The 27,253-nt window shown below is 44.5% G+C and overlaps 1 protein-coding gene across 1 annotated transcript in view; it reads right to left on the reverse strand.

Annotated features, from left to right (window-relative positions):
- The window catches only part of NUDCD1 (NudC domain containing 1), a 139,982-nt gene that overhangs the window by 34,367 nt on the left and 78,362 nt on the right, over positions 1-27,253 (reverse strand). The window contains exons 7-8 of the mRNA XM_090040512.1: positions 23,726-23,870; positions 13,943-14,068 (exon numbers count right to left, since the gene is read on the reverse strand). Of these exons, the coding sequence (XP_089896638.1) occupies positions 13,943-14,068; positions 23,726-23,870 (271 nt within the window). The remainder of the gene's footprint in view (positions 1-13,942; positions 14,069-23,725; positions 23,871-27,253) is intronic.

Raw genomic sequence — 27,253 nt, forward strand, 5'->3', positions numbered from 1 at the left:
ATTACTCTATAATCAACTGCCTCTAATAGGCTAGTGAAAGTGTACTTGATTAGGACCTGTGAGATTTGGATTCCATTCCCAGCTCTGCTGTTTCTCATCTGGTTAACAATGGGCAAATGACTTCATTGCTGTGCCTCAGATTCCCCGTTAATAAGAACAGAATAACAACGTTTAGTAGGCAACCACCAATCCTCCTGTTCATAATATACACATAAGAGATCTAGTCAAATACCTGATGAATTCACTGGTCATGGACGAGCCCAATTCAAGAGCGACACAGCTTGTTACAAGTTTCACAGATGCATGTGTTGTCTGGGTTGGAGTCCAAGTTTACAGCATGCTGATTTCTTCTCTTTCGCTTTGCTTCCATCCTCCGGATCAAAGCTGCTATATATTGAGCAGCACTCAGTGCCAGATGTTTTTTCCAGATTCAACAGGATTCTGTGCATTCCTCCCACCTTTCTACATTTACTTTGAATGATTTTATATAATTTTTGCATACATTGTGGTACCACCACAGAGTGCAACTCACTTTCTAGAGATATCTTGAATCTCCCTATACAAAATATTCTTGGGGATATGGTCTCCTCCCGTTCTCCTGATATGGCTGACTCATCGTAACCTCCTCTTCTTGACAGCAGTTTCTATGTCAGTCCTGCATGCTCCAATACCTGTGTTTAGTCCATCGCATGTGGAAGTTGTTCAGTCTCTTGATGTGCCTAACATACGTAGTCCACGTTTCTGAACCATAAAGAGGGACGACAGCACACAAGTCTCATACCCTCATATCTTCACCTTAGCTGATAGTTTGTTGCAATTCCATGTATGTTTTTGTAATAGTCCAACAATTTCAGCTGCTTTTCTGATTCTGTCAGTTCAGTCTGAAGGTCAAGATTCCTGCTGACTGTAGAATCTAAGTAGCAAAAACTGTCAATGACACCAATAGTTTTATCCTTTAGAGTGCTATACTGGTTATTCCACTCCTTGGTACATGATTAATCACAGTCTTCTTGAAATAACTGCCATCCTGAAGCTCTTGCATGACTTGGAAAATCTGCCCAACAGATTTTGCAGGAAAGATTCATTGGGGGCAACCAAGGCTGTCTTCCACAAACAAGAAGTCTCTCAGTACCAGGTCTTTCACAAGTTCTAAACCTTGTGATGTTGAACAAGCCTCCATATAGTCTGGTTCGAAAGTAAATGCCACTATTGCTGTCCTTGAATATTTGAAGAAGCAGGAATGAAAAGCAGATGTTAAAAAGCATGGTGGCTAACATACCTGTTTCACCCTGTTATTGATATCAAAGGCATTTGATTTTTTGTTTTTATACAATACAGCTGCTTTTATATCTTGATGTAAGGAAAGAATTATTTTCAACAGCCTGGGGGGAGAGCACAGTTTAAAAAGGTCCTTTTTGTTGACTGTATTAAAGGCCTTCATCAGATTGGTATTAATTTTTCTGTACTTCTCTTGCAGTTGCTTCAGCAAAAATATATCAGTGGTGCAGCATCCTGAACAAATACTGCATCGACTTTCATAGAGACTGCAACTGAGGAAGCATGATGCAAATTACAATTTTTGCTGTGATGTTCAACAGGGAAATACCTCTACAGTTGTCACAGTCACTTCTATCCCCTCTGTTTTTATATAATTGTACAAACTAAGCACCCTGAAATCTTGCAGTATCACCTTCTCTTTTCAAGACAGCAGTATAACATCATGAAACTTTCAAAATAATAGTAATGCTTATTTAAGCCTTAAAGTTTAAGGTAATGTGTTTTAAATGCTATGGAGGAGGTTTGTATTAGGGCTGCACGAAATGTCACCACCAGTTTTGTTTCAACTCGTTTGAAGTTCGAAACAGCAAAATCGAAATGGAACAGATATGGTTGAAAAAGCCTTGAAACAAAACGAGGCAAGTCGAAACATTTTGCCATTTCAATGCTGTTTCGAAGTTTCACCCATAAGCTATAACGGGGAAGGTTGAAACAGTCTATAGGTTTGTCATGTCTGGCCGGATTTGGATGAAACTTGCAGGAATGGTAGCTCCTTCTGAGGGCATGACATGTAACAAGTTTTAAGAAGATGGGTGCAGGGGGTTCGAAGAAACTACACCCCAAAGTCTTAAGAGCCAAACTTGTGTCATATATGTATTAAGCCACAGCAGGATCAAAACTGCAGGCATGCTAGCTCCTGCTGAGGCAACAAAGCCTGCCATGTTTCAAGGAAATAGGTGCAGGGGGTTCAGGGAACTGCACCTCAAACTGTGGACAAGCAAAACTCGTGACATGGGTGACACTGTGTGTGTTAAGGCACAGCAGGGTGAAAGCTGCAGGCCTGCTAGCCCCTGCTGAGGCCACAAAGCCTGCCAGCTCTCAAGGAGATAGGTACAGGGGTTCTGGGGCCCTGTACCTCTGGCTGCAGGTAGGTAAAACTCATGTCATGGGTGCTTGTGCAACTGTCTGTCTTGTGGGGAGCAGGGAACCACTGCAGGCCTGGCTGCTATGCCCTGCTGTGGCCACGAAGCCTGCCAGCTGTCAAGGAAATAGGTGCAGGGTGGTTCTGGGGCCCTGCACCCCTAGCTGCTGACAGGCAAAACTTGTGACATGGGTGCTTGTACAACTACTGCCTCTCATCAGGCAGCAGGACTGAAGATCCCCTATCACTTGCCACCACAGACCTGGGGGTAATAACTGACCACAGTATGAATGTGAGCCAGTACTGCAATACTGTAGCCAGCACAGCCAACAATACGCTGGCAGGCATCAACTGATGCATCTCTAGCAAAACAATTCCAAAGAAGTGATTCTCTTGCTCTACTCAGGAGTAATGGTCACATACTCCTGGAAGATCATTTCAGACTTATTTCAGGCTGAAGATTAGGAAAAACTACTTCACAACTAGAGTGTCCAGACTGCAACCATTATTCCTAGTTTTCCCAGGGGTGCCCTGGTGAACAGTTCTTCACCAAGCCCTAGATGTACATTTCTGATGTAGAGGTAAGCAGCTACCAAGTCCTCTCTCAGCCTTCTCTTTTTCAGGCTGAAGAGTCCCAGGTCCCTCAGCCTTTCCTCATATGGCTTGCCATGCAAGTCTGATCATATGGGTAGCCCTTCTCTGGATTCTCTCAGCTTTCCCACATCCTTGTTAAGGTGTAGACCCTGGAGAAGCAGGTGAGGGAACTCCAGGCCTGAGGTGAGCAGGCTGTGGTGGATCAGGGCTACAGAGGATGAAACTGACACTTATTTCTGTTCTTTGCAGGATCAGTTTTCTAGTGGACAGACCTCCCAGGAGAGACGCACAGCAGAGGAATGGCAGAAGGTGCCCACCAGAGCCAGGGCTGCTCAGGCTAACATGGTGGTGGCTCCCCAGGTACAACTGGGAAACAGATATGAGGCCTTGGCAGCCTGAGATGAGAAGGTCAAAGCAGATGCCTCTGGGGTGTGTGGCGGTGCCACTCTATGCATGGCACAGTCTGAACAAGGACGCAACACCAAAAAGATGAAATGCCGAGTCCTTGCCATCGGAAGTTCCATCCTGAGGGGAATGGAGGGTCCCATCTACTGACCTGACCCCATGGTATGCGAGGTCTGCTGCCTGCCTGGGGCTCGGATTCAGGATGTTACACAGATGATCCCGGTCCTCGTTTGACCCTCGGACCAGGACACCATGGTCCTAATCCACCTGGGAATGAATGACGCAGTCAGGCAGCTAGGATCTGGAACCAACTTGCAAGGGAAGTGGTCCTTGCTTCTACCCTGGGAGTCTTCAAAAGGAGGCTAGACAGACACCTAGCCAGGGTCATCTGACCCCAGCATTCTTTCCTACCCATGGCAGGGGGTCGGACTTGATGATCTGCTCAGGTCACATCCGACTCTACCAACTATGAAACTACGTGGCCGGGAGCAGTCTAGAATGCATCATGAAGGACTGCAAGGCCCTGGGGGCCATGCTCAAGGAGATGGGGGTGCAGGTGGTATTCTCCTCTATTCTACTGGTAAGTAGATGCAAACCATGCCATGAGGCTGGCATCGGAGTGGTCAACCAGTGGCTTCGGAGTTGGTGCTACCAGGCAGGCCTTGGGTTCCTTGACACCACCCAAGCATGCCCCCTGTGCAAAAATGTGGGTTATGGGCTTCATCTCTCCCCTACTGGCAAACCCATCTTTTCTTCCAGGTTGGCGGATCTCGTACGGCATGCTTTAAAACTAGTTTCGCTGGGGGAATGGGGCCACAGGAGGACACAAGGACACTTCCCAGCCAAGACAGGTGATGAGCACAAGAATTACCCAGGTAAGTGACAGGGGTCTGAATAGTTCTAGGATCCATGGGGTGGTGCAAGCACCCATAGGAGGCCTTAGATGCCTCTACACTAATGCTCATAGTATGAGGAACAGGCAGGAGGAACTTGCCCTCCTGCTAGCTAACACACACCTGGATATAGTGGGGCTCACTGAAACATGGTGGGATTCAACCCATGATTGGGCGGTAAACATTAGCGGCTACAGACTGTACAGGCTGGATAGAATGGGGAGGAAAGACGGGAGTGTGGCGCCGTACGTCAAAGAGCAATATATGTCCTCAACAAACGCCATGGGGTCAGAGAAGGGGCAGACTGAAGTGCTTTGGGTAAGAATACAAGGGGGTTGTGGGGAAAGAGACTTAACAAGTGGGTGTCTACAGACCACCCAACCAGGGGGAAAAGCTGGACTGGGAATTCTCAGGTCACCTCGCAGAGGCAGTTAAGTCAAGGCATGTGGTCATCATGGGTGACCTAAAACTACCCGGACATCTGCTGGGAAGAACAATCAGCCAGGTCTGACCACTCACGTAGGTTTCCTAGCCGAGATGCAGGACCTCTACCTAACCCAGGAGGTGCACAGTCCCACCAGGGGAAGTGCTTTGCTGGACCCGGTCCTGGCCACAGGTCATAACCTGGTAAGGTGACTGCAGGTTCTCGACCACTTGGTGATAGTGGTCATCGCCTGCTGGAATTCATTATCCAGTGCAGGGTGTCAAAGGCCTGCAGTAAGGCAGCAGCCCTCGACTTGGACCGTTTCAGGCTGGACATAAGGAAGAATTTCTTTACTGTCTGAGCCCCCAAGGTCTGGACTAGCCTGCCACCGGAGGTGGTTCAAGCACCTACATTGAACACCTTCAAGTGAAATTTGGATGCTTATCTAGCTGGGATCCTATGACCGCAGCTGACTTCCTGCCCCTTGGGCAGGGGGCTGGACTCAATGATCTTCCGAGGTCCCTTCCAGCCCTGTCTATAAAGTCTATGAAGACTTCAGGATGGCTGATTTCAATGGGTTAAGGAGATTAGTAGGAGAGGCACTGAGATCCCGGAAGGCAGGGGAGTTGGGAGTCCAAGATGAGTGGTCATTCCTTAAGGAGACGATCCTCCGAGACCAAAGGGTAACAGTCCCAATGCAAACCAAGGGGACAAGAGTGCTCAAAAGCCCCCATGGCTCACCAAAGGCATTCGGGAATGTCTGAAAACTAAAAAGGAGGATTATACCTCCATTGGTCAAGACTGTAGGAGGTCTGTTAGGAAGGCTAAGGCAGAGACAGAACTAGGACTAGCGACCAAGATCAAAGATAACAAGAAGTCCTTTTTAAAATACATAGGGAGTGAAAAGAAGGCACCAGGTAACCTGGGGCCCCTGCAGGACATGCTTGGCAATCTGGTGGTTGCACCGATGAAAAATCTGACCTCTTTAACAAATTCTTTGCCTCCATTTTTCTGAGCAAGGACCAGGACATCTACCCCACTGGGATTCCAGATGGACTCAGGAGAGGCACTGCCAGGCCTAGGGTCAGGGATGACCTAGTTAGGGAACTTCTGGTAGGGAGGGACGTGTTTAAAATCAGCAGGTCCAGATGCTCTCTACCCCAGGGTGCTGAGGGAATTGGCAGAGGTCATTGCAGAGCCCCTGGCATGGCTTTATGAGCACTCGTGGTCCTCTGACCAGGTGCCAGTTGACTGGAAAAAGGTCAATGTGGTCCAATTTTTAAAAAAGGGAGGAAGGAGAACCCAGGTAACTATAGGCCCGTTAGTCTTACCTTAGTTTGGGGGAACCGTTTTAAAAAAGTTATCCAGGAACATATCTGTGAGGGACCAGCAGGGGAGAGTATGCTTAGGGGCAACCAACATGGGTTCACTAGGGACAGGTCCTGTCAGACCAACCTGGTTGTCTTTTATGATCAGGTCAGAAAACCCTTGGATGCAGGTGTTGTGGTGGACATAGTCTTTCTGGACTTCTGGAAGGCCTTTGACACCGTCTCTCACACCATTCTCATTAAAAAACTAGGTAACTGCAGCACTGATGCCTACACAGTCAGATTGGTCACAAATTGGCTAGAGGGCCACACCCAGAGAGTCGTGGTGGATGGGTCATTTTTGACCTAGAGGAATGTGGGCAGTGGAGTCCACCAGGGATTGGCCCTGGGACCCACACTGTTCAACATCTTTATCAGCGACTTGGACAAGGGGGTAAAAAAGTACCTTGTTCAAATTCACGGGTGACACTAAAATGTGGGCAGAGGCGGGGATGCTAGAAGGGAGGGACAGGCTATAACCAGATCTGGACAGATTACAGGGGTGGGCGGATGAGAACAGGATGGGATTCAATACTGACAAGTGCAGGGTACTGCACCTAGGGAGAAAGAACCAGCAGCATACCTACAGGCTGGGGGCTCCCTTCCTGTCAGCATAGAGGCAGAAAGGGATCTGATTCATTACTGATTCCAAGATGAACATGGGCCGCCAATGTCAGGATGCGGTCAGTAAAAGCTAATTGCACCTTGTCATGCATCCACACATGCATCACGAGCAAGTCCAAGGAGGTGATCCTCCCCCTCTATGTGAGACTGATCAGGCCGCAGTTGGAGCACTGTGGCCAGGTCTAGGCACCGCACTTGAGGAGGGATGTGACCAGCACTGAGAGGGGCCAGAGGAGGACCGCTACTCACCTGATTGAGGGCAGTAGGGCAGACCCTATGAGGAGAGGCTACAGAACCTGAACCTGTTCAGCCTCCACAAGAGAAAGCTGAGAGGGGATCTGGTGGCTGTCTATAAACTTACCAGGGGGAACCAGCAGGGAATGGGAGAGGCCCTGTTCCCCTGAGCACTACCCAGAGTAACTAGGAATAATGGCCACAAGTTGATTGAAAGTAGGTTCAGGCAAGAGATCAGGAGGCACTACTTCAGTCAGGGTGGCTAGGATCTGGAACCAACTTCCAAGGGAAGTGGTGCTCGCTCCTACTTTAGGGATCTTCAAAAGGAGGCTAGATAATCACCTAGCCAGGGTCATATGATCCCAGCATTCATTCCTGCCCATGGCAGGGGGTCAGACTTGATGATCTGCTCAGGTCCCTTCTGACTGTAACAACCATGAACGCAGAGTTTGCATTTTCCTGCACTCTCTTCCCAGATTATGGACTGGTCCCCTCCCCAGGTGGTTGCACTCTCCTTCAATTCCTGGTAGCTAAGTAGAGCAGAAGGATGCTACTGCGAGAGGAAGGGTTGCGATGAAGAACTAGGTTAAACTGTCCCTGGCTCTGCTGCTCCCATTGCATCTGCCCTTCAGCTTTTGATCTTTGCTCACCATATAAAACAAACTGTGAGGTTGCAGAGGCAGAGAAAGGTTAATGCTGGCTCCCAGTGGTGACATTCTTATATCAGTGTCCCACCTGTGCTTTGCATATCCTTTTGAAAATCCTGGATCTGCCAGTGAGTAGAGCATCTCAAAAAGAGAGATACCCTGATTGATAGTGCTCTTAGAAACTCACTCATTTTATAGTGTGGGAGATGAAACACACTCATGTCTTACAATTTCTGCCAGAGAATTTTGGCATGGAAAGCTTATCAGTCTTGGAGGCAGGATCCGAATAATTTTGGAAATTATTGGTCATAGTCAACACCTTTAACTCCACATGGAAACCAGTGGGCAGACAGCATAGGTTATGAAGGTCCTACACGCCCCCCCCCCAAACACAGATCAATCAAGAGACACTTCTAAAAAGCTGGTCTGTTGCATACTGTTCCAGCTTAAATTTTCATAGATTTAATTGAAGTCCTTAGTAAATATTAATGTCTGACAGATTCTATAAGCAGCATTAATGAAAGGTGAACAGCTCAGCAGGTCTTATTTCTAGTTCCGGGTCCTGGTTTTTTAACACTACATTTAACTAATAAACACCAACATTTGAATATTCATTAAATCAGAAGCTGCTTATTTTCTTCTCTAGCCATATCCTAGATACTCCTTTCATTACAGCTATAAGTTACTCCACTAACTCCATGTTACCACCTAATGGATCTGTGAAGGAAGCTAATGGCCTTCCACATCCAAAGTAACATAAGGTAACGCCGCCAGATAGCTAGTCAGCATGGTTTATGGTCGGAACTACGACGGTATCTGATCGTCTTCGAACCTCCGACTTTCGTTCTTGATTAATGAAAACATTCTTGGCAAATGCTTTTGCTTTGGTCTGTCTTGCGCCGGAAAAGTTTGTTAAGGAGCCCATCCTTGAGGGACTGGCCCAGGCTAACATTGAAGGGATAGCCAGCACGGGTCTGTTGCGGGTAAGTCTTGTTTGACCAATCTCATTTCCTTCTATGACCAGGTGACCTATCATCTGGACGAGGGAGAAGAGATTGATGTCATATATCTTGACTTCAAAAAAGCTTTTGATCTGGTATCCCATGATCACCTCTTGGCCAAACTGCCCAGTTGTGGCCTTGGCTCCACCACGATCCGCTGGCTGGGAAATTGGCTCCGTGGTCGGACCCAGAGGGTTGTGATTGATGGCAGTCACTCATCGTGGTGCCCTGTGAGCAGTGGGGTCCCTCAAGGCTCTGTCCTGGGACCCATCCTGTTCAACATCTTCATTAACGATGTGGACATTGGAGTCAGGAGTGGACTGGCGGAGTTCACCGATGACACCAAACTTTGGGGCAAAGCATCCACGCCAGAAGATAGGCGGGTGATCCAGGCTGACCTGGACAAGCTCAGCAAATGGGCAGACGAGAACCTCATGGTGTTTAACACCGAAAAATGCAAGGTTCTCCACCTTGGGAGGAAAAACCCGCAGCATCCTTAGAGGCTCGGCAGTCCTATGTTGGTTAGCACTACAGAAGAAAGAGACTTGGGGGTCATCATTGACCACAAGATGAACATGAGCCTGCAATGCGATGCTGCAGCTAATAAAGCGACCAAAATGCTGGCTTGCACCCATAGATGCTTCTCGAGTAAATCCCGGGACGTCATTCTCCCCTTGTACTCGGCCTTGGTGAGGCCGCAGCTGGAGTACTGCGTCCAGTTTTGGGCTCCACAATTCAAAAAGGATGGGGAGAATCTTGAGAGAGTCCAGAGGAGAGCCACGCGCATGATCAGAGGTCAGGAAAACAGATCTTACGATGACAAGCTGAGAAACATGGGACTCTTTAGCTTGGAAAAGCGCAGGCTCAGGGGTGATCTGATGGCCACCTATAAGTTTATCAGGGGTGACCACCAGGATCTTGGGGAACGTTTGTTCACCAGAGCGCCCCAAGGGATGATGAGGTCGAACGGTCACAAACTCCTGCAAGACTGTTTCAGACTGGACATAAGGAAGAATTTCTTTACTGTCCAAGCCCCCAAGGTCTGGAACAGTCTGCCAGCGGAGGTGGTTCAAGCACCTACATTGAACACCTTCAAGAGTAAATTGGATGCTTATCTTGCTGGGATCCTATGACCCCAGCTGACTTCCTGCCCTTTGGGCATGGGGCTGGACTCGATCTCCCGAGGTCCCTTCCAGCCCTAATGTCTATGAAATCTATGAAAGATATATAAGGCTGGGAGAGCAAGCAAACCTTTAGAATACAGTACAAAAAAGAGATGCATTGTATTTTGTCTGATAGTCCTAAGTCTCCTCTATATTTCACTACTCCTTTAGATCAAGAAAGGATTTCAAAGTTCAGGAACTCCTCAAACTTTATTTGGGAAACCACTGATAGATGGACAGACAACCTAATATTCCAAGTATCAGGCAAAAAGATTCAGTTCATGAAGTGAGTTGAATATTTTGTATAGAAAATATGCTACACATCAAATTATATATTGGCTTCACCCACCACTAATCAATGAAAATTTAATTAACAGTTTTGAGAGAATTTAGCTTTTATATCCAGGTTGTAACATTTTTTCTGAAGGCCGGCTCTTAAAATTTAAAGATGTTTCCAGAAAGATCTTAAGTTCAGTTATCGTTAATCTTAAAGTAAGGTGAGTTTTAATTCACAGCTTTGATCAGTACTAGAATACGAGTAATGCCATCTGATAAAGAGAAGTATCCCAGCATCCAACTGAAAATTGTGTCGCTGATGTCAACCATGCTTAGACAAATCTCAGATGTGAAAATCAACACTTTAGTCAAACTCATGACCCTGCTATGGCCACAGCTCTCCCCAAAACTAAGAAGCAGGAAAAAAAAAAAAGGTAAAAAATCTTAAATGGGAAAAATCACATCCTACAACTGGTTAAATAAAGCCACATCTGTTATGAAAATAACTATGAGAGTTCTGGCCATGAACTATTAATGAGAAAATCATGTTGTCCTTTTTGATTTACATGCAGTGCCTACCTGTAGGAGATAAAAGATCAGGTTTCCTTTTGGTTGTCTGATAAAATGGATGCGGGCAGAACAAAATAACATGTCAATAACAGCTATTAGCTTCCTGTATCCACGGTTGCACAAATTTCTCTCAAAGAGAAAGGAAGAACAATCTCAATAGTGCCTGAACAACAATGACTGGGGTCCTGTAAGGAGAGTCTACACAAAAGACCACAATATACTTTAATTGCAGTCATTTTCTTTTATAAAGATTGGCCTGCTTAATCAATGATTAAGTCTTCCAGGCCTAGACATAATTCTCAGAACACCAGCTCTTGCTTGGAAAACATTTGTATCTTGAAATTGTGATACAACAGCTATAATGGATAAAAATTATCTAGGAAGTTAGAGAAAGGAGTGACTGAGAATGAAAAGATGTGTGTAATGCTTAGTTTTCCTATTCAACACCCAGTTCCATGTCAGACATCATCTTACAATCTATAGATTAAAATAATTTGTATTACTGCTTATTCCATAAATTCTAATAAAAGTTTGTTAGATTTAACCACCAATAAGCCTCTTCTGAGAAGGGCAGGCAGAGTTAGACACCAAACTGTTACTTTACACTATCAAGAATTACTGTACGCTATCAAGAATTACTATACAGTATAAAAGAATGTTCTGGAATCTTTCCGAACTATAAACAGGACTGAGTTCACCTTGATTTTTCTGTAGTTACTAGACTGCAAATGAAACTTAGATAAGCTGTACATTTTTTGGTGCAGGCATTTGAGGAGAAGGTTAACATTTGGCTTCCCAGACTCCTACCACTGCCTTTATCGACTGCAGCAGCAGCTGGGGACTTGGGGCTCCCCCTCCCTCCACTGCCTGATCCAAGCCAGGGAGGCAGGGAGGGTGAGGTACCACAGTCGCAGTGCCAGTGCACTGTAGTGCTCCGGGAGAACCAGCTGGGTGCTGAAGGGAAGAAGTGTTCCCTATTGGAGCAGTCCCTGGGGCATGCAGCTCCTGGTCTCACAGAAACTGGACAGCCCTGGCATGCTGTATCAGGAGGGATTAGCTTTCCCACCATGCCACTTCCTGAAAGCAGGTTGCCTGAACAAATTTAGAGGGCTTCTAGAGAACCAAGCTGTTGGAAGAGGCTGAGCCAATCATGCCACACTCCTCCATGGTTTGGCTTCATCCCTAGTCTGCCATGCACTGTTGATGTAGTGAATAGTAAAAGTACTATTAAGCTTAAAGAAACAGTACAGTAAGTATAACTAGAGAACATTTAATCACAGTATGCAGGCTCATCAGACTGACTGGTGGAGGGAAGCACACAAGGGTTACATGCCCAAACATACACACATCCATGCAGGTATACCGTATTTCACAACTTTGGTACGTGTATCAATTAGTTGCATCGCCATTGTTAAACCTCCCTGTTTTCTTGGAAGATATGTCACTTGACTTATAATCCTACAGTTGTGATCTGCCTTGAAACTTGCTCCTCATAATTTTGGCAGCCTAGCCAAGTGTGATATTATCTTGCTGTGGTATTTACCACCTTCCAGGAAGGGAAAGGGAAAGGCTTGGCAGGGTACAGTGGGGGGGACTTGGCTTGCCAATATTCTCAATACCTGGTACCAACATCAGTCCTTTACTACTGAAGAAGTGGAGCTGGCTATGGCACAGGCATGCAGAAATCATTCCTCCATCATACCAACTATAATAAAATTTCAAGGCAAAGGGTGAACCATTCAAGAAATACATGTTTGCTGATGAGGTTTTAAAGAAAATCACACCAGTCAGCTGGTGGAAGTCACTTAACCACCGGAATCCATCAGAGACTATTGAGCACCTTTTAACAGCAGTAGCTTCTTTTGCAGGTGTAGAAAGAAATTTTTCTTCCTTTGAATTTGAGAAACTGCTTGGCAACTGAAAAAAAACAAGAAAGCTAGTCTTTCTTTTCCAATCTATGAACAAAGAAGAAAAGCAAGGTAAAGTCTGAGTTTTCTACATAACCCATTATTTGAAATTTTGCATGTCGACGTGGCTGAAATAATCTATTTAATTTTTGTTAAATACATGTTTCACATTTATAACTAAAATAGTAAAATATTCAAAAACAGATATGTTTGTTTTGTTAAAAATAACTGCAAATATTTGTTGTTGAAGGAAAGTATCCAAACTATATAAGGTTGTTCTTTTAATTGAATAAAACATTTTAAACGTCTGTTGGTTTTGGTGATAGCTGTTGTCCTCCTAATACAGCATGGCAAAAAATATCCCCCAAATATCCATGATTAATCCAGTGAATTGGAGATAGTTTACCACCCAAAGACTTCACAAGTATCTGCTTCAGTTAGCTTCGGTAAAAAAAATAACTAAATCATAATTCCATTTTTTCATGCAGCTACAAAAAATATCAAAATAAGTCACTGCTATAAGTATATGATGTGTACCTTCTAAAAATGAAATCTACATCCATCTTTGAGTTGTGAATAATATGTATTAAGGTTATAACAAACAACAGGAAAGCACTTTCTTTAGAAAATAATGGTTAAACCAAGGTTTCTTGACCAGTGATTTAAATCAGTTCAATTCAAATCAAATTCACCCTGATTATCCCCATTCCCAAATAATCACTGCTAAAATGTTTTACTTTTATTTTAAATTGACATCTTTACTAATAAGTTCCCTCTTCACAAAAATACATCTAATTTTCTTAAATATATTATTATATTGATTACATGGACAGCTACATTGTTAATGGTTTCTTGGATCATTCAAATATCTCATCTGTTTCAAATTTGGTTAGAAGAGTTCCTTGAGAATTTAGTGCATGACACTGATTTAATATATATACCTGGTCGATGCAGTTTACACAAGAAGAATGTGTATTTGAGCAAGCTACTGCAGTTATATATATTATGCACTGTGATAAACACTTTAAGAAGTCCTGTTTTGATGGGACAGCTATAGATTTTAAACTGTTTACCTCAGCATGACAAGAGGTAATTTTCTTGAGTACTGACTGTACCATTTAGAAACAAAGCAAGCATTCTCTCTCTTTCTTTGTCAAATTTCTGAACTTCATATGTTTTCACCAGAATGTCCAGTTTATGCTTACTTTGACTAAATTTATTCTCAACTACTGCTACTCTTTTCTTCTTAAAAGTATTTTACTGTGCAGTAGGTTTTCTGGGCATGTGTAGACACACCTAGTAGCTTGCAGAACAAAAGCAGAGAATACTCCTAACAAATGAATCAGACCAGATGATCAACATAACATACACCCTCACTTGAGCAAGGCTAATTAGACTTAATATTTTGTGGCACTTACCACATGAGAAACTTTCAAAGTATTACCATCAAATCTGCACAAACTTGTGCTGTCTTCAAGAAAAATATCACATTCCTCCAGTTCCTGTGCATTGCAAGGGGGATTTTCTTTGTCAGGGTTTGGATTCTGAAACAAGAAAATATTGAAATGCAGTAAAAATCCGGAGTTTTTGATGCACAGTATTTACTATACTAAACATTATTTTCACAATAAACAAAATTCATACTAGGAGTGAACTGATAAAGATTTTTTCGTCAATATGGATGGCTGATTATTAATGAGCCATATTGGCCAATACCGATCCAATTGCCGATATGCAGCCCAGCAGCTTGGAGAGCAGTGTCTGGCCAGTAAGTCTGTTGGGAACGGGTGGGGGAGGTGAAGGGGCAGGGTGAGGGCAGACTGAGGGCATGCTGTCTCTGCGCACTCAGGTTTGGGTGCTGGGCTCTCCCTGGCATTGGAGGGCCTAGGCTGGGGCTGTGCTCAGGGCAGGTGGCAGGTGGCAGCACTGGGGGGGAAGGGGGAGTGGTCTATGGGCCCTCCATAGCATGTAGATTTGTCCAGTTTCAGTGAAACTAGGCCAATCAGAAGCTTTATAGCAGGGATGACTTAGTAACTTTCAAATACCTAAGGACAAATTCATCCCCTTTAATGATTTTGTTACTTGGGTTAGCATACTCCAATAGATTCTAGGATTTAGTTATATTAATTGTTCACTAAATCAGGGGAGAGATTTTATACATACAAGAATTCTTGTCTGACCAGGAAACAGACAAAATGAAATTTATAACATCACTCATTTTATGTTAGTCTTGCTGGTTTGTAGAGGTAATGAATACTCAATCGTTGCCACTTTGGGGCTGTTTATGCCTTTTACCAGTTTTCATGTTTCCCTACAGTCATTAGATTGACTGCATATTAAAATATCAGGTAAGCAAGGCAGGTATTTTCAAATCCTGGCAGAAATGCCAAGAAGAAATGGGTTATTCACTGTGTAGAAGCTCCTATTTATCATCCAAACGCAAACGTCCCCTGCACTTCTAGTTATCACTTAAAATTGACACAACGTATGGCTCTCTTACCCTGTGATCCAATGGAAAAGAATACATATCTGACCTTTAGCTGGCATTTCTCAGGCCATAAAAAAGCGTAAAACATTAAGAGCAGATTATGGAGCGATAGCTGCACTGAGGGAGTAAACTCAAAGAAATAAATAGCAAAGTATTTTCTATTGTGTAATAAACTAGGAAGACTAAACAAGTCAGGAAAATTTCTTTTTCTAGGCATGTATAAAGCACTCATTTGGGAATGTAAGTAACAATCATATGCTAAACATACTTGATTATTGTGGTTAGTATTTAAATGTCTAGGATTCAAATGTTGGACAGAATAAGACTTTAGGTCAATAATATTAGTCAAAATTCCATGTACCTGCAGTTTTTTTTTAAATGCCAGGATGAAAGTTAAAATAAATTCTCCTGTTCAGTTTAATTCATTTTTTTTAGTGTTATTTAAGACGAAAAGATTCTTGTGAGGAAAACTGACCGTCTTGGTGGAGAAGAGACTACATTATTTATAAAAGACACCTTCAAAATTATAACAGGGCATGATCAAATGGAATGAGTCAGTGATTACAGGTTCTAACAGTAAAAGTAACCGACTTAAAGTGAAGAGGAGTCAAAGAATTTAAAATAATAAATTTTTAATTTCCAGTGTGGGTGAAATGTAGTTTGAGGAGAGCAGAAGAGAGGGGAAGAAGCAGTAATAGTTAACTGTCATTCTGACTTCTCTTGTCAGTGGCTTAGAGCTATCTCAGCCAAAGCATGAAATTCCATGCTTTTGTCCACACAAAACATTGATCAAATGAGTTTTAACTGTATGGGTACTTTTACATATGCTCCGGGGGTAGGGGGGGGGGAGGGGAGGGGGGAAAGGAGGCACTTAAATTAGAGCGGATCCAAGAGCTGTGCTAATTAAAAGTGCCATGATGTCTCATGTATCAGTGTCCCCACGCTTCCAAATGGTGTTGGGGGCACTTGAACTAAAGCCCATTCAATGAGCTTTAGTTTAAGTGCCCCCACTGCCATTTTGAAGTATGGGGATGCTGATACACGAGACCCAGGAGGCTGCTGGAGCATAGTAATTACCATGCTTCAACCGAGTTGATTAATCACACTGTGATTATATCATGTCGGAGCAGCCTCCCAGCATGTCTACAGGCACCCTGTATTTTCACTTCTTCCTTGCTGCAGTTTGCCTATACATTTTGGAATTGCAAAACAAACAAACAAAAAAAAGGCTTAAATTGAGTACTGAAATTTTTCCTCAGTTAGCAGCCCTCAGCAAGGGAGGCAATATAGGCCAAAGAACCAGTTAATAGGCCCTGGTATTCTGCAATTTCAAGCATACATGTGGAGCCCTACTCCACTAGTATTTCTGAATGATTTAAGTAAGGATGCATTAATTAAAACTCTTTATTTTCAGTTAAATTGGTAAAGAAAGAATTATAAGCCAGCAATACCTTTCTTTTTATATTTAGTACCCGATTTGCTTAGGATACCAAGGTATTAGTAGCCAAGATGTGATACAGTGAGTTAGAGTAAATGATATTATTCAATTCTACAATAGTTTTCTAGTTGTCAAATATCTGCTACAGCACTCATTTTTAGTCTTTCCAGGAGTGAGTATATTTGAATTCACGTACGAAAGAAACCAAAAGAGACATACAGAACTGTGACGAGAGAGAGGGAGAGATAGAGAAAGAGAGAGAAATGTAGTCACGAGTAGGTCAGAAGTATGCAGTTGGGCTGCAGATCCATCACTGGACCAAGACAGCAAGTGTCATTTATAGTCAGTGATACTTCAAACTTCCTTTAGCTTGTTTAATAGAGCAAATGAAAGACTGACTTGGATATTTTAAGACATTCAACCCATGTGTATTTCTAGATAGGGAATAGAAATTCCAAAAAACGTACAACATGATTCAAACCATAAAATGGAAAATATTCTAGAGTTAAAAATTAGAGAGATTCCTATTTGTATCCTAGAGTAAAATAATAAAAGATTATTTATATGAATTCTAAATTCACTGGTACACTGTTGATCTGAAAATAAAAATTTGAAAGCAATTTATTGTAAATTGACTTGTGTCAATTTTCATAATAAATAATTCACTGATTGAATAATTTTTAATTCTGTTCTCATTCCAAGAATATCTAAAATTTAACTGCGGTGAAATCTATTCCTCTTTGCCAGTCTCCTCTGTGTACGGTAATATTTGTGAAACATTTTAAAAAAACTGAGACAGAAAAAGACTTACTGGGGTGGATGTACTTATGCTTATGAATGTACAGGTATAGCATAGTTCTCACTGCATATTCTTCTACAATCTGCCCAGTTAAACAGCTCAAGGAACCGAGCTTTCATTGTTTGTCTCGACAGATTTTTTACACTAGATTATCAGCACCAAAATTTGTTGAAATTGAGGGCGCTAAAGAGGATGCTTAGAGTACATTTAAAGTTACAGGTGCCTCAGTACAACCAAATACTTAAGCACATGTGCTTATGTGATGTAGTGACTAGGTGTGGGATTACTTATATGTTCACAGTTATTTCACATGCTTAAAATATTTTGAGATAAAAAACACATTAAAGTTAGATTTAGATTTTCAAAGGACTGGAAGTTTAAAGTTTTAGTTGACACTAGACAAAAAAATGCACTAAACACACCACAATAAGATGCAGTCTAAAAACATTACAACTGTAAAAATGACCGTCCCTAAATGACTAATGAATACAAAACCAGTATTTTCCTTTAACATTTTAAAAATGTAATTAATAATCCAAAATTAATAAACCGGGATGTATAGGGAGTCACATTTCCCGAGTTTTATATCAGATTCTACTTTCTAATTAAATCAAAGGGACAGTATCTAATACGCAGATGTTAAAATAAACCTGTTGATTTAACCTAAAGATTCTCCAGATACTACAAAATACAGAAAAGTTCATATAAATGAGTCATGTTCATCCTTTCCCAAGTTTTCTTTTTAAATCTCATCTACACATACAATCAATATTAAGCCATGCATCATTTCCCTCGGAGATATATGTAAGAACCTTTCTAATTTATTGGAAACAAGAAATCTAAAGTTCAAGCATCAAGATTTTAAATTGATCAAATTTATCCTCGGTTTAAGTCATAAGGTCAAGGAGTTGCACCAGAAATAATATTATTCCCAACCTACACATAGCCAGAGCATTGCTATATATTACAATATAACCTCATAAATCCAGCATGCTTGTGACCAAGCACGTACTGGAAATTTGAACATTCCCTTTTTTTGAAACTGAAGTGGCAGCCGGTCGCAGAGCGGGTTGGGGGCAGGGAGCGGAGTGGCAGTTGGCCCTGGAGCAGTGACCGCACGCGGAGCAGGGTGGTGGATGGTGGCAGCAGCCGCCACGTGCAAGCTTCCCCCTACACATCCGGGGGAGTGAAGAGGGAAGCTTAAGCGCTGAATTTTTGAGAATTCTGGATTTGAGATCTGGATCAATGAGGTTATAGTGTATAAACTATTATTATAGATCAGAGGTGTCCAACCTTTTTGAATGTGGGGCTGGATCATGAACTTTTTTTTTTTTTTAAATCACCCAGTGAGCTGGCGAGCCATATTCATATTTTATGACCCCGCGAGCCGTATGTTAGACAAGCCTGAAATAAGGCAAAGCCGGCATAAACCCCTACCTGTGCTCAGCTAGTGACAAACTACAGAAAACCATGTCCTGGACCACCCATCCCAACAGCTGGGTCCCCACTTCTGCCTACTACAACCACCATTTGAAGGCAGCCCCAGAAGATATTTGACAGCTGTGTTAAAATATGTGACCAAACCAATGTAGCTGGTGCTCTCACGCAGAACAAGGGGCCTTTTTTTGCCACTGCTTCCCTAGGCCTTGCCCACATCAGCAACACAGTCTTGGCAGTGCTCGGGCAGATGCGGCTGGGGCCCAGCCAATGCACAAGACGGGGGTGGCGGAACTGCGGGAGCGAAGCCGGTTCCCTGCCTGGCAGGGTCTCAGACCTGGTCTGCCCAGGGAGGCTCCTGGCTGGGGAAGGCCTTCAGGGAATACAGGCCATTCTGCTCCTCTGTGCTTCCCTGCAGTGAAGGCAAACAGCCCCTGGGAGGGCGCAGGCAGCCGCTGTGGCACGAGCAGTGCCCAGTCCAGCCGCAGCGAGTGACAATCTCCCTCCCTCTCCAGGCCGTCCCCAAGCAGCACAGCCCCATGAGCCAGCGCCGTCCAAGGGGAGATTGAGCAAGGCAGCCGCTGCACCGAAGGCCCTCGCCTGCCTACCCGCATGGCCCGGCTCACCATGGTGCCTGGCTGCCCGTGTATGCAGCCCCAGTGGCCTTAGTGCTGCAAGCCCGGAGCATGGGGCCCAGCAGACACCAGCTCCTGCCACCTTGCCCCGCAGAGGTTATGCCAGGACCCTGCCTGCCATGCCCCATTCCCGCCCCGTGGCCGCCGAGCCCAGCGGGTCCCAGGAGGCGGACGGGATGCCAGGGGCAAGGGGCCGAACTGGAGACAAGTACAAGCGAGCACTGGCTCCAGCTCATCCTGTCAGGCACAGCTGGGGCAACCCTACGCTGCACAGCCCTCGGGGTGGCGGGGGCACCCAGCTCACGTGACATGGGAGGTCATGCAAGCCCAGCCCTGTGGGGGTCAGTAGCTCCCCTCCCCTCCCCCACCCACCTGTCCTGAGCGAGGGACCTCAGGCCTCAGAAAATGGCTTGGTGGGCTGCATAGTGGCCCATGGGCTGTATCTTGGACAAGCCTGTTATAGATGGTGATGACAAGATTGTTTATTTCACTTTTTAATCATAAGATCCTCTTTTCAATTGCTTAAAAAAAAACCAAAAACCTAACTATTTTCCATGCTACATATTCTTGTATTGGCTTGTGCTTCTTTCGGAAAAAATCATGAAAATGGTTTACCTATTTCAGAGAATAAGGATAGGAGAAATGTGTGGTTTCACTTATGTCAGGTTCTGCTGACCTGTTTTTAACTGGTGCTGGCAACCCAATGATATGGAACAAGTGCTTTAAATTTCATGGGGGGGGTGGGGAGCCTTTATTTCAGGGCTGTGCTTTTTGCCTCCTCCAAGAAAAATCTACAGATTGGATCAAGCTCTAAGCTGTTGACAAAAAAAGTTCACACTTGCTCAGTAAAAACTTGCTAGAGGTTACCAGTTAAAAATCTACAAATCCTATCTTCTCTGAATACACTCATGCTTGTCACTTCTAGTACTGGAGTGGAACAAGGGTTGTGCAGAAAAAAACAGCATGATATCTCAGATAATTAAAGACTGTTTTGTATGGCCTCCACCCAAGAATTTGAATAAAGTTTGTATAAGTAGCCTGAATTTTGGCATTGTCTTAAAACCGAGTGCTTGACTCTACAATAGTAATGCAGTACAGTGAAGGACAAAAGGCTGGATAATTTGCAAGATTATAAACAGCTGAGAACTGGATTATAAACCAGCACAGAGCACTACATTAAGTACTGTTTAAACTGAGTAATTGTATCCCATTACTTGGATGAGCTTTTATAACCCATGAGTTATAATGGGTTAACTCAGGGGCAGGCAATTATTTCAGGCAGAGAGAGGCCTGCCTATCCAGTTTTGACATGCTGTTGAGGGCTGCATGGGTTGCCCCAACCCTTGACAGGTGCCCCGCCATCTGGTTACCATCTTGGAACCAACGTCCCAGGGGTAGCACTGGTGGGGCCCACAGCAGGGCACAAGCTGGCAGGGGTCTGTGGAGCCGGGCTGGGCTTCACCAGCAGGGAGAGCAGGGAGCTGGCCCGACTTCACAGAGCCTGAGCCAACAGGGACCCTGTACTCCTGCTGCCCTGCTGACGCTGGCCTGGGACACTGTGGGGGCCCTGTGCTCCCGAACCTGCTTACTTCCAGTGCCTCGCAGTACAGGAGGGGGGCAGCGCATAGCCCTGACCCCCTGCTTGCCGGCAGGGAAGGAGCTGGTGCTGAGCATGGGGAAAAGTGGCCCCTCCCCCATCCCGTGGCCTGTGCTCCCTGCTGTAGTTACTCGCAGCCCAGGCAGGGCTGTCCTGAGCAGGCTCACAGGCACAGGCAGCCCCACATGGGCCACGAGCAGCTGCAGTGTGGGGCACCAGTCAAAGGGTGGGGAGGGGCCATTCTTCCCCATACTAAGTACCAGCTTGTAACCTGCCCCTGCTGCCAGCCGGGGCCCCGCACCAGCTCCAGGCTTGCTTGCAATGGCAGCATCTGTGGCCCTCCCGCTTGCCGTGCCAGGCAGTGTTCGCTGCTGCTGCTCACCTGGAGCTTATGCGCTGGGCAGCACAGAGTCAGCAGTGGCAGTCTGACCACAGCCTACCATGGTGAGGTCTGGGAGGGAAGCAGCAGCAAATGCTGATTGGCACAGCAAGTGGAGGGGCTGCAGCTGCTGTCACTGCAGTGCAGCCACAATGGATGAGCCTGGAACTGCACAGGGCCAGGTTACAAGCTGGTGCTGAGCGCAGGGAAAAAGTGCCACCCCCCCCACTGCCCCATGGCCAGTGCCCTGCGCTGCAGCTGCTCACAGCCTGCCTGGGGCTGCCTGTGCCTGCTCAGGACAGGCCTGTGTGGGCTGCGAGCAGCTGCAGCAGGAAGTGTGGGCCATGGGAGTGAGGTAGGGGCCGCTTTTCCCCGCGCTCCACACCAGCTCCTTCCCCCCCACCCCCCCTTACCTGAGGTTCCGGAGCTAGGGCAGCCACATAATCCCAGGCCAGAAGCCCCTGCTGGGGCTTCCAGCTGGGGGGGAGAAGGGGGGGGGGGACCAGGCAGGCCCTGCTGTTGCAGGAGCCTGCTGGGGCTTTCCCTGGGTCCTACTGCCCCTGGTTTTTGTCTTAAAAAAAAAAAAAAGAGGAACCAAGGACAGATAAATTTTAATTAAAAAAAAAATGTTTAGGGCCACCGGATAGAATGACCTCATGGGCCGTATTTTGCCTACCCCTGGGTTAACTGCTTCCCCCCCCCCTTCTATCCACCTCACCTCTTCCATAGTTCCATCTCCTTTTTCTTCCCTTTTCCCTGTTCTTTGTATTTACATCATGGCTTTCTATTTAGAACCTCTGCTTTCTGTAGCCCCTTCATAGGATCTGATGAAGTAAATTTTTACTTACAAAAGCTTATGCATCTCCAATTTAGTTATTTTGTAAGGTGCAAGTCTAGCCTGCTTCTGCTTAAACAAAATTAAAGCTGACATATTGGGGGTCAAAAGGTAAGGATGGCCCTTTCATTTCTAGCAAAAGAAATGTTATTCTTTTTCTACAAACTGAGTGTGGAGGCATTGGTGCACTTCTCCTGCAGGAAACATGCTGCTCCCAAGAAAGATGGTCTTCCTTTCAGTGGGAAAGATCCCTCCTGTGGAAGACTCTTCCCCACAAGACTTAATGCCTGTATGTTTCCCTGTTTACTTTTCCCAGGAATCAGGAGGAGTCCAGCATAGGGAAATGCTCCCCACGCCTTCCCCAGACTGGGGCTCCCCAATCTGGAGAGGGTACAGGAAGCAGGTGCTGCTGAAGTCCTCTTGGGACTGAGAGCCTTTGGTTGGCTGGGAAATGCTCCCTCTGTATCCCTCCCATACCAGACCGAACCCAGCCTGGAAAGGGAGAAACTAGTGTTCAGCTCCTCTTGGCAATCAGAAAGGGTTGAGTAGGGAAAGGTAATCCCAGTTTGAAAACACATGGAAAACATAGGCTGCTCAACTCCTTCCAAAAACTGTAAGGAGCTGAGGAGCAGCTGCTTTCCCTCTTTACCAGTTTGGAGTCACTCTGGTCTGGGAACACTTGTGGAGCAGGAGGAGAGGACCTTGCTGGCCAGATTGCTTGTACTCTCCCTTTTTGCTAGAATTTCTAGGGCTGCAAATTTCAAGGAATTTGCAGTGCTAGAAATGAATGCCTCTCCATGGCATAAGTCTGTACACAGGGAAAAGAAAAATTATAAGAGTTCTTCAGACTAGAAGGCATAAGTCTAACAAGATCCAATGGCTGGACTCTGAAGAGACCATTCAGAAAATGATAATTTTGACAGAAGATAATTAACCACTGGAACACCTTATGAAAGGCTAGAATGAAGTCTCCACCATTGACAATTTAAAAAAATAAAAGATTAGCAGGTTGTTCTAACAGATATACTCTAGTAAATGGGGATTAACTCAGAGAACTCCTATGACTGCATTATGCAAGAAATATGACTAAATGACAAAAAATGTCCCTTTTTAGCACATTAATTATCAGTAACATTTAAAGAGAACTCTTTAAACATATTCAATATAATAGATTTCTGTGTTTTGGTTAGTGGTTGAAAATCAGACCCCCTAGGTGGCTGTGGCAGTTGGTTGGCATAAGCAGCAGCAGAGTTCCTAATGTTATTTTACTAGTAAGCATCCTGGGTGGCGAAAAATCATCCAAACCAAGTGATTACAGTAAGTTTGGAGCTGTTATTTCACAACTAGTAGAAATTAAATTTGGTCTCCATTCTTTGTACTGAGTTAAACCATGACATGTTAATTGAATGCAGTCTGTCATGTGGACAGTGTTAGAATTCAGATACCTAGTACTACTAGGGTTTAAAAACAATTAATTGAAAAATGCGGTATCCATATTTTACATGATCTCATCATATCATACTAGTTAAAGGAGGAGTCAGGCTCCTGACAAGGTACAACTTGATGAATAACATGAGGATTTTAATTTCTTACCGTTTCTTCAGAGGTCAGATGCATCAGACGTTCAGCTACTGCTGAACATTGTGAAGAGTCTGTGATGAACTCCCCTCGTGAATCACCCACTATCAGTTCTGGCCACATTGGTCCTTCTTCCTTCTTATTTAGTGAAATCTCCAAACTAAAAGGAGAAATGTGGTAAGAAATGATTTGTAGCACTGAGATATTTGTTACAAAACTGTTACAAAACAAACAAATGCACAAAAACAAAAATACAAGAATTCTGCTGATTAAAAGTATAACGTGAGACTGGTAATTTGGAAAAAAATGCCAACTAGCTTTTCTAGGGAAGCTTAGTAAGTCTCTTTAGCTACATGCCTATGATCATTGCAAAAAAATCTTAAAATAAAACTTTTAATGAAATACTCGATAGCAAACTTACATATTAAGTCACATTCAAATCTATTAACCTGCGCCTTGATAAGAAACTGATGTATTTAAATTTTGTGTGTATACAGTGTGTGTGCGTGCGTGCGTTCCTACTACAGGAAGGAGTCAGTAGTCCAACTAAAGTTAAGGTTTTTCTATTCATAAAGGGAACATTTTTCCCTCCATTTTATTACATTTTTTCTCTACATAGTTAAAAAACCCAGTAACACTGGCAGATGTTCCGACTTCTTCATGCATAAACAAAATGGGTAACAAATGTAAAACGAGTAGCATTGTAAAGTAGCATTTCCTACAGCGCTGCCTTGGGTTAAGTCTATTTCTGATGAAGTTAACAGTTTTACTTCAGACTTCAATAAGAGAAGTTGGAACAGTGCTAAGCAGTTTTGAAGCTGCTTGGAAAAGAGTACTTAAGGAGGTTGTGGAACCTCTTGGATGTTTAAGAAAATGTTAGACAAACACTTGTCTAGAATGATTTACAGAGCAATGATCCTGCCTTTAATCAGGCACTTGGATTAGATGATGTCCCATGGTCCCTTTCACAGCAGTGGTATAACTAGAGTAGGGTGATTAGGGGAGCTGCCATGGATGCTGATGGGGTGGCGGGGCAAGAAAAGGGGCAGTGGAAAAAAAGGCTGCCACTAACTGCACCAGGCATGGGTGACTGATGCCACCTGACTTGGGGTGAGGGCACATGCTCCCCCAGTCAGCTGCTCACGCCAACTGGAGGAGAGAGGTGGAGGGGGAGCTCCTGCCTGCTTGCCTGCCCTGCCCATCACCTAAGCAGGGAGCATTGCCTGTCAGGGGGTACACTAGTGCTCTGAGGGGGTGCCCATGCACACTCTACATGTCGCCACTGGCACCAGAGGTACGGCGACAACCATTAGCCATGTGTTTAGCTGCATCACTGCGCTTCTGCCTTTAGGCCCATGTGTTCTGTGATTCCATTAAACCTTTTATACTTTTGCTTCATTAAAGCATTAACTGGCTATATATTAAGCATGCAAGTAGTTCTCTATTGACATCAGTAAATCAGCATTGTGCACAAATACGTTGCTGCACTGGGGTCAAAGGCAAGACTAAAAGAGCATGTGTTTTAAGGTTTTCTTTAATAAAACCTGTATGAGTATTCTGGCATTAAGATTACCTACTCTTCATTAAGATGCTTGTCTGACACATGAAACAAAGCAAGTAACTTAATACATGGCTTCACATCATTGTTATTTTCTATCCAGGATTTCTAAAAATTTAAAAACAACATTCAAGCTTCAGAAAAAACAGAGAATTCTTTGTAGCAGTAGAGGCTAACCTTTTTGGCAGGCATGCTACAAATCAAGTGCCACCCTAATCCCTTTCCCTGATCTGCTGCTCTTTTTGCTCTGTGAACAAGCTGTAGCTCAGTATTCTGCTCCCACACCTGTGCTCCCTGACTGATCTGATGCTTTGCTTTCTGCTCCCTGCCTCTGTGCTACCTGTCCCCTCCTCCATCTGCCACGTCACAAAAAGCAGCTGTTCCTAGTACTTATGGCTCCCCTACTGCAGGTTGGCACACCTGCTCTTTAAAAACAAGTTTAATTAGTAAGTTAGCTTGAAGAGTGTATTCACCAAGTTAGCTTGCTGAACTCAAACCCCTCACTGCAGGAGACATAAATCAAGGTTTGCAAGAACTATGTCCACTCAGTATGATCTGGAGAACTATTCACCTATTCATCTCCCCACAAGTAAATATATCTGTGCATGCATCCATATCACAAAATACAACTGAAAGAATCATAGATGCTAGGGTTGGAAGGGACATCAAAGGAACATCAAGTCTGGCGCCCTACCAGTGGCAGGAAAGTGTTGGGGTCATGTGACCCCAGCCAGGTGCTTGTCCAGTCTTCTCTTGAAGACCCCAGAGGTACAGGAGAGCATCACCTCTCATGGAAGCTCATTCCAGATTCTGGCAATCCTTACCAGTTAAGAAGTTCATTCGGATGTCCAACCTAAACCTACTCTCTCTCTCCATCAGCTTGTGACCATTATTTTTGGTTATTCCAAGGAGTGCTCTGGTCTCGTAAACAGAGCATCTCCTATTTCCTGATGCCCCCCGAGTGAATTTGTATATCGACACAAGATCCCCCCTCAACCTTTTCTTGTACAGGTCCCTCAGCCTTTCCTCATAATAAGGCCTTTCCTGCAGGCCTCTAACCATACAAGTGGCCCTCCTCTAGGACCCTCTCACAGTTATCCACATCCTTCTTGAATTATGGCACCCAGAATAGGAAGCAGTACTCTTAGCAGCGGCCTGACCAGTACTGCATAGAAGGGGAGCATCACCTCCCTGGACCTGTTTGTGATGTACCTACTAACACATGACAAAGTGCGGTTAGCTCTGCTAATTATTTCATCATATTGTTATCCTGGAGTCAGTTGACAATGACTCCGAGATCTCTTTCTGTTGCTGTGCTGCTGAGAAGGTCATCCCCCAGCCTATAGGTGTGCTGGTGATTCCCTCTCCCTAGGTGCAGCACTTCGCACTTGTCCTTGTTGAACTGCATGCTATTGTTCTCTGCCCATTTCTCTACCCTGTCCAGGTCCACCTGGATTTAGTTTCTTTCTATCAGTGCGTTTGCTTTCCCCATAGTTTGGTGTCATCTGCAAATATGAACAGAAGTGCTTTCCATGCCCTCATCCAGGTTGCTGATGAAGATATTGAACAGCACCAGCCCAAGAACCAAGCCTTGGGGGACCCCACTGCCCACATCTTTCAAGGTCCATACTAACCCATCCACCACCACTCTCTGAATATGACCCTTAAGCCAATTTGCCACCCACATGACTGTGTAATTGTCTATGGCACAGCTGTTCAATTTCTTTATAAGAATAGGATAGGATACAGTGTCAAAGGCCTTCTTAAAGTTCAAGTAGATGACATCTACCTCAACTCCTGCATTTAAGCTTAGTGATCTGATCATAAAAAGAAACAAAGTTAGTCAGGCAGGATCCATCTGCTGTGATCCCATGCTGGTTCCCCTTTAGCATTATATTACTTGCTGGACTCCTACAAATGTGATCCATGAAAATTTTTTCAAGGTTTTCCCAAGGACAGAGGTGAGACTAACCAGTCTATAGTTA

Source organism: Crocodylus siamensis, chromosome 3 (assembly GCF_052110815.1).
Source record: "Crocodylus siamensis isolate JL-2025a chromosome 3, ASM5211081v1, whole genome shotgun sequence".
NCBI lineage: Eukaryota > Metazoa > Chordata > Crocodylia > Crocodylidae > Crocodylus > Crocodylus siamensis.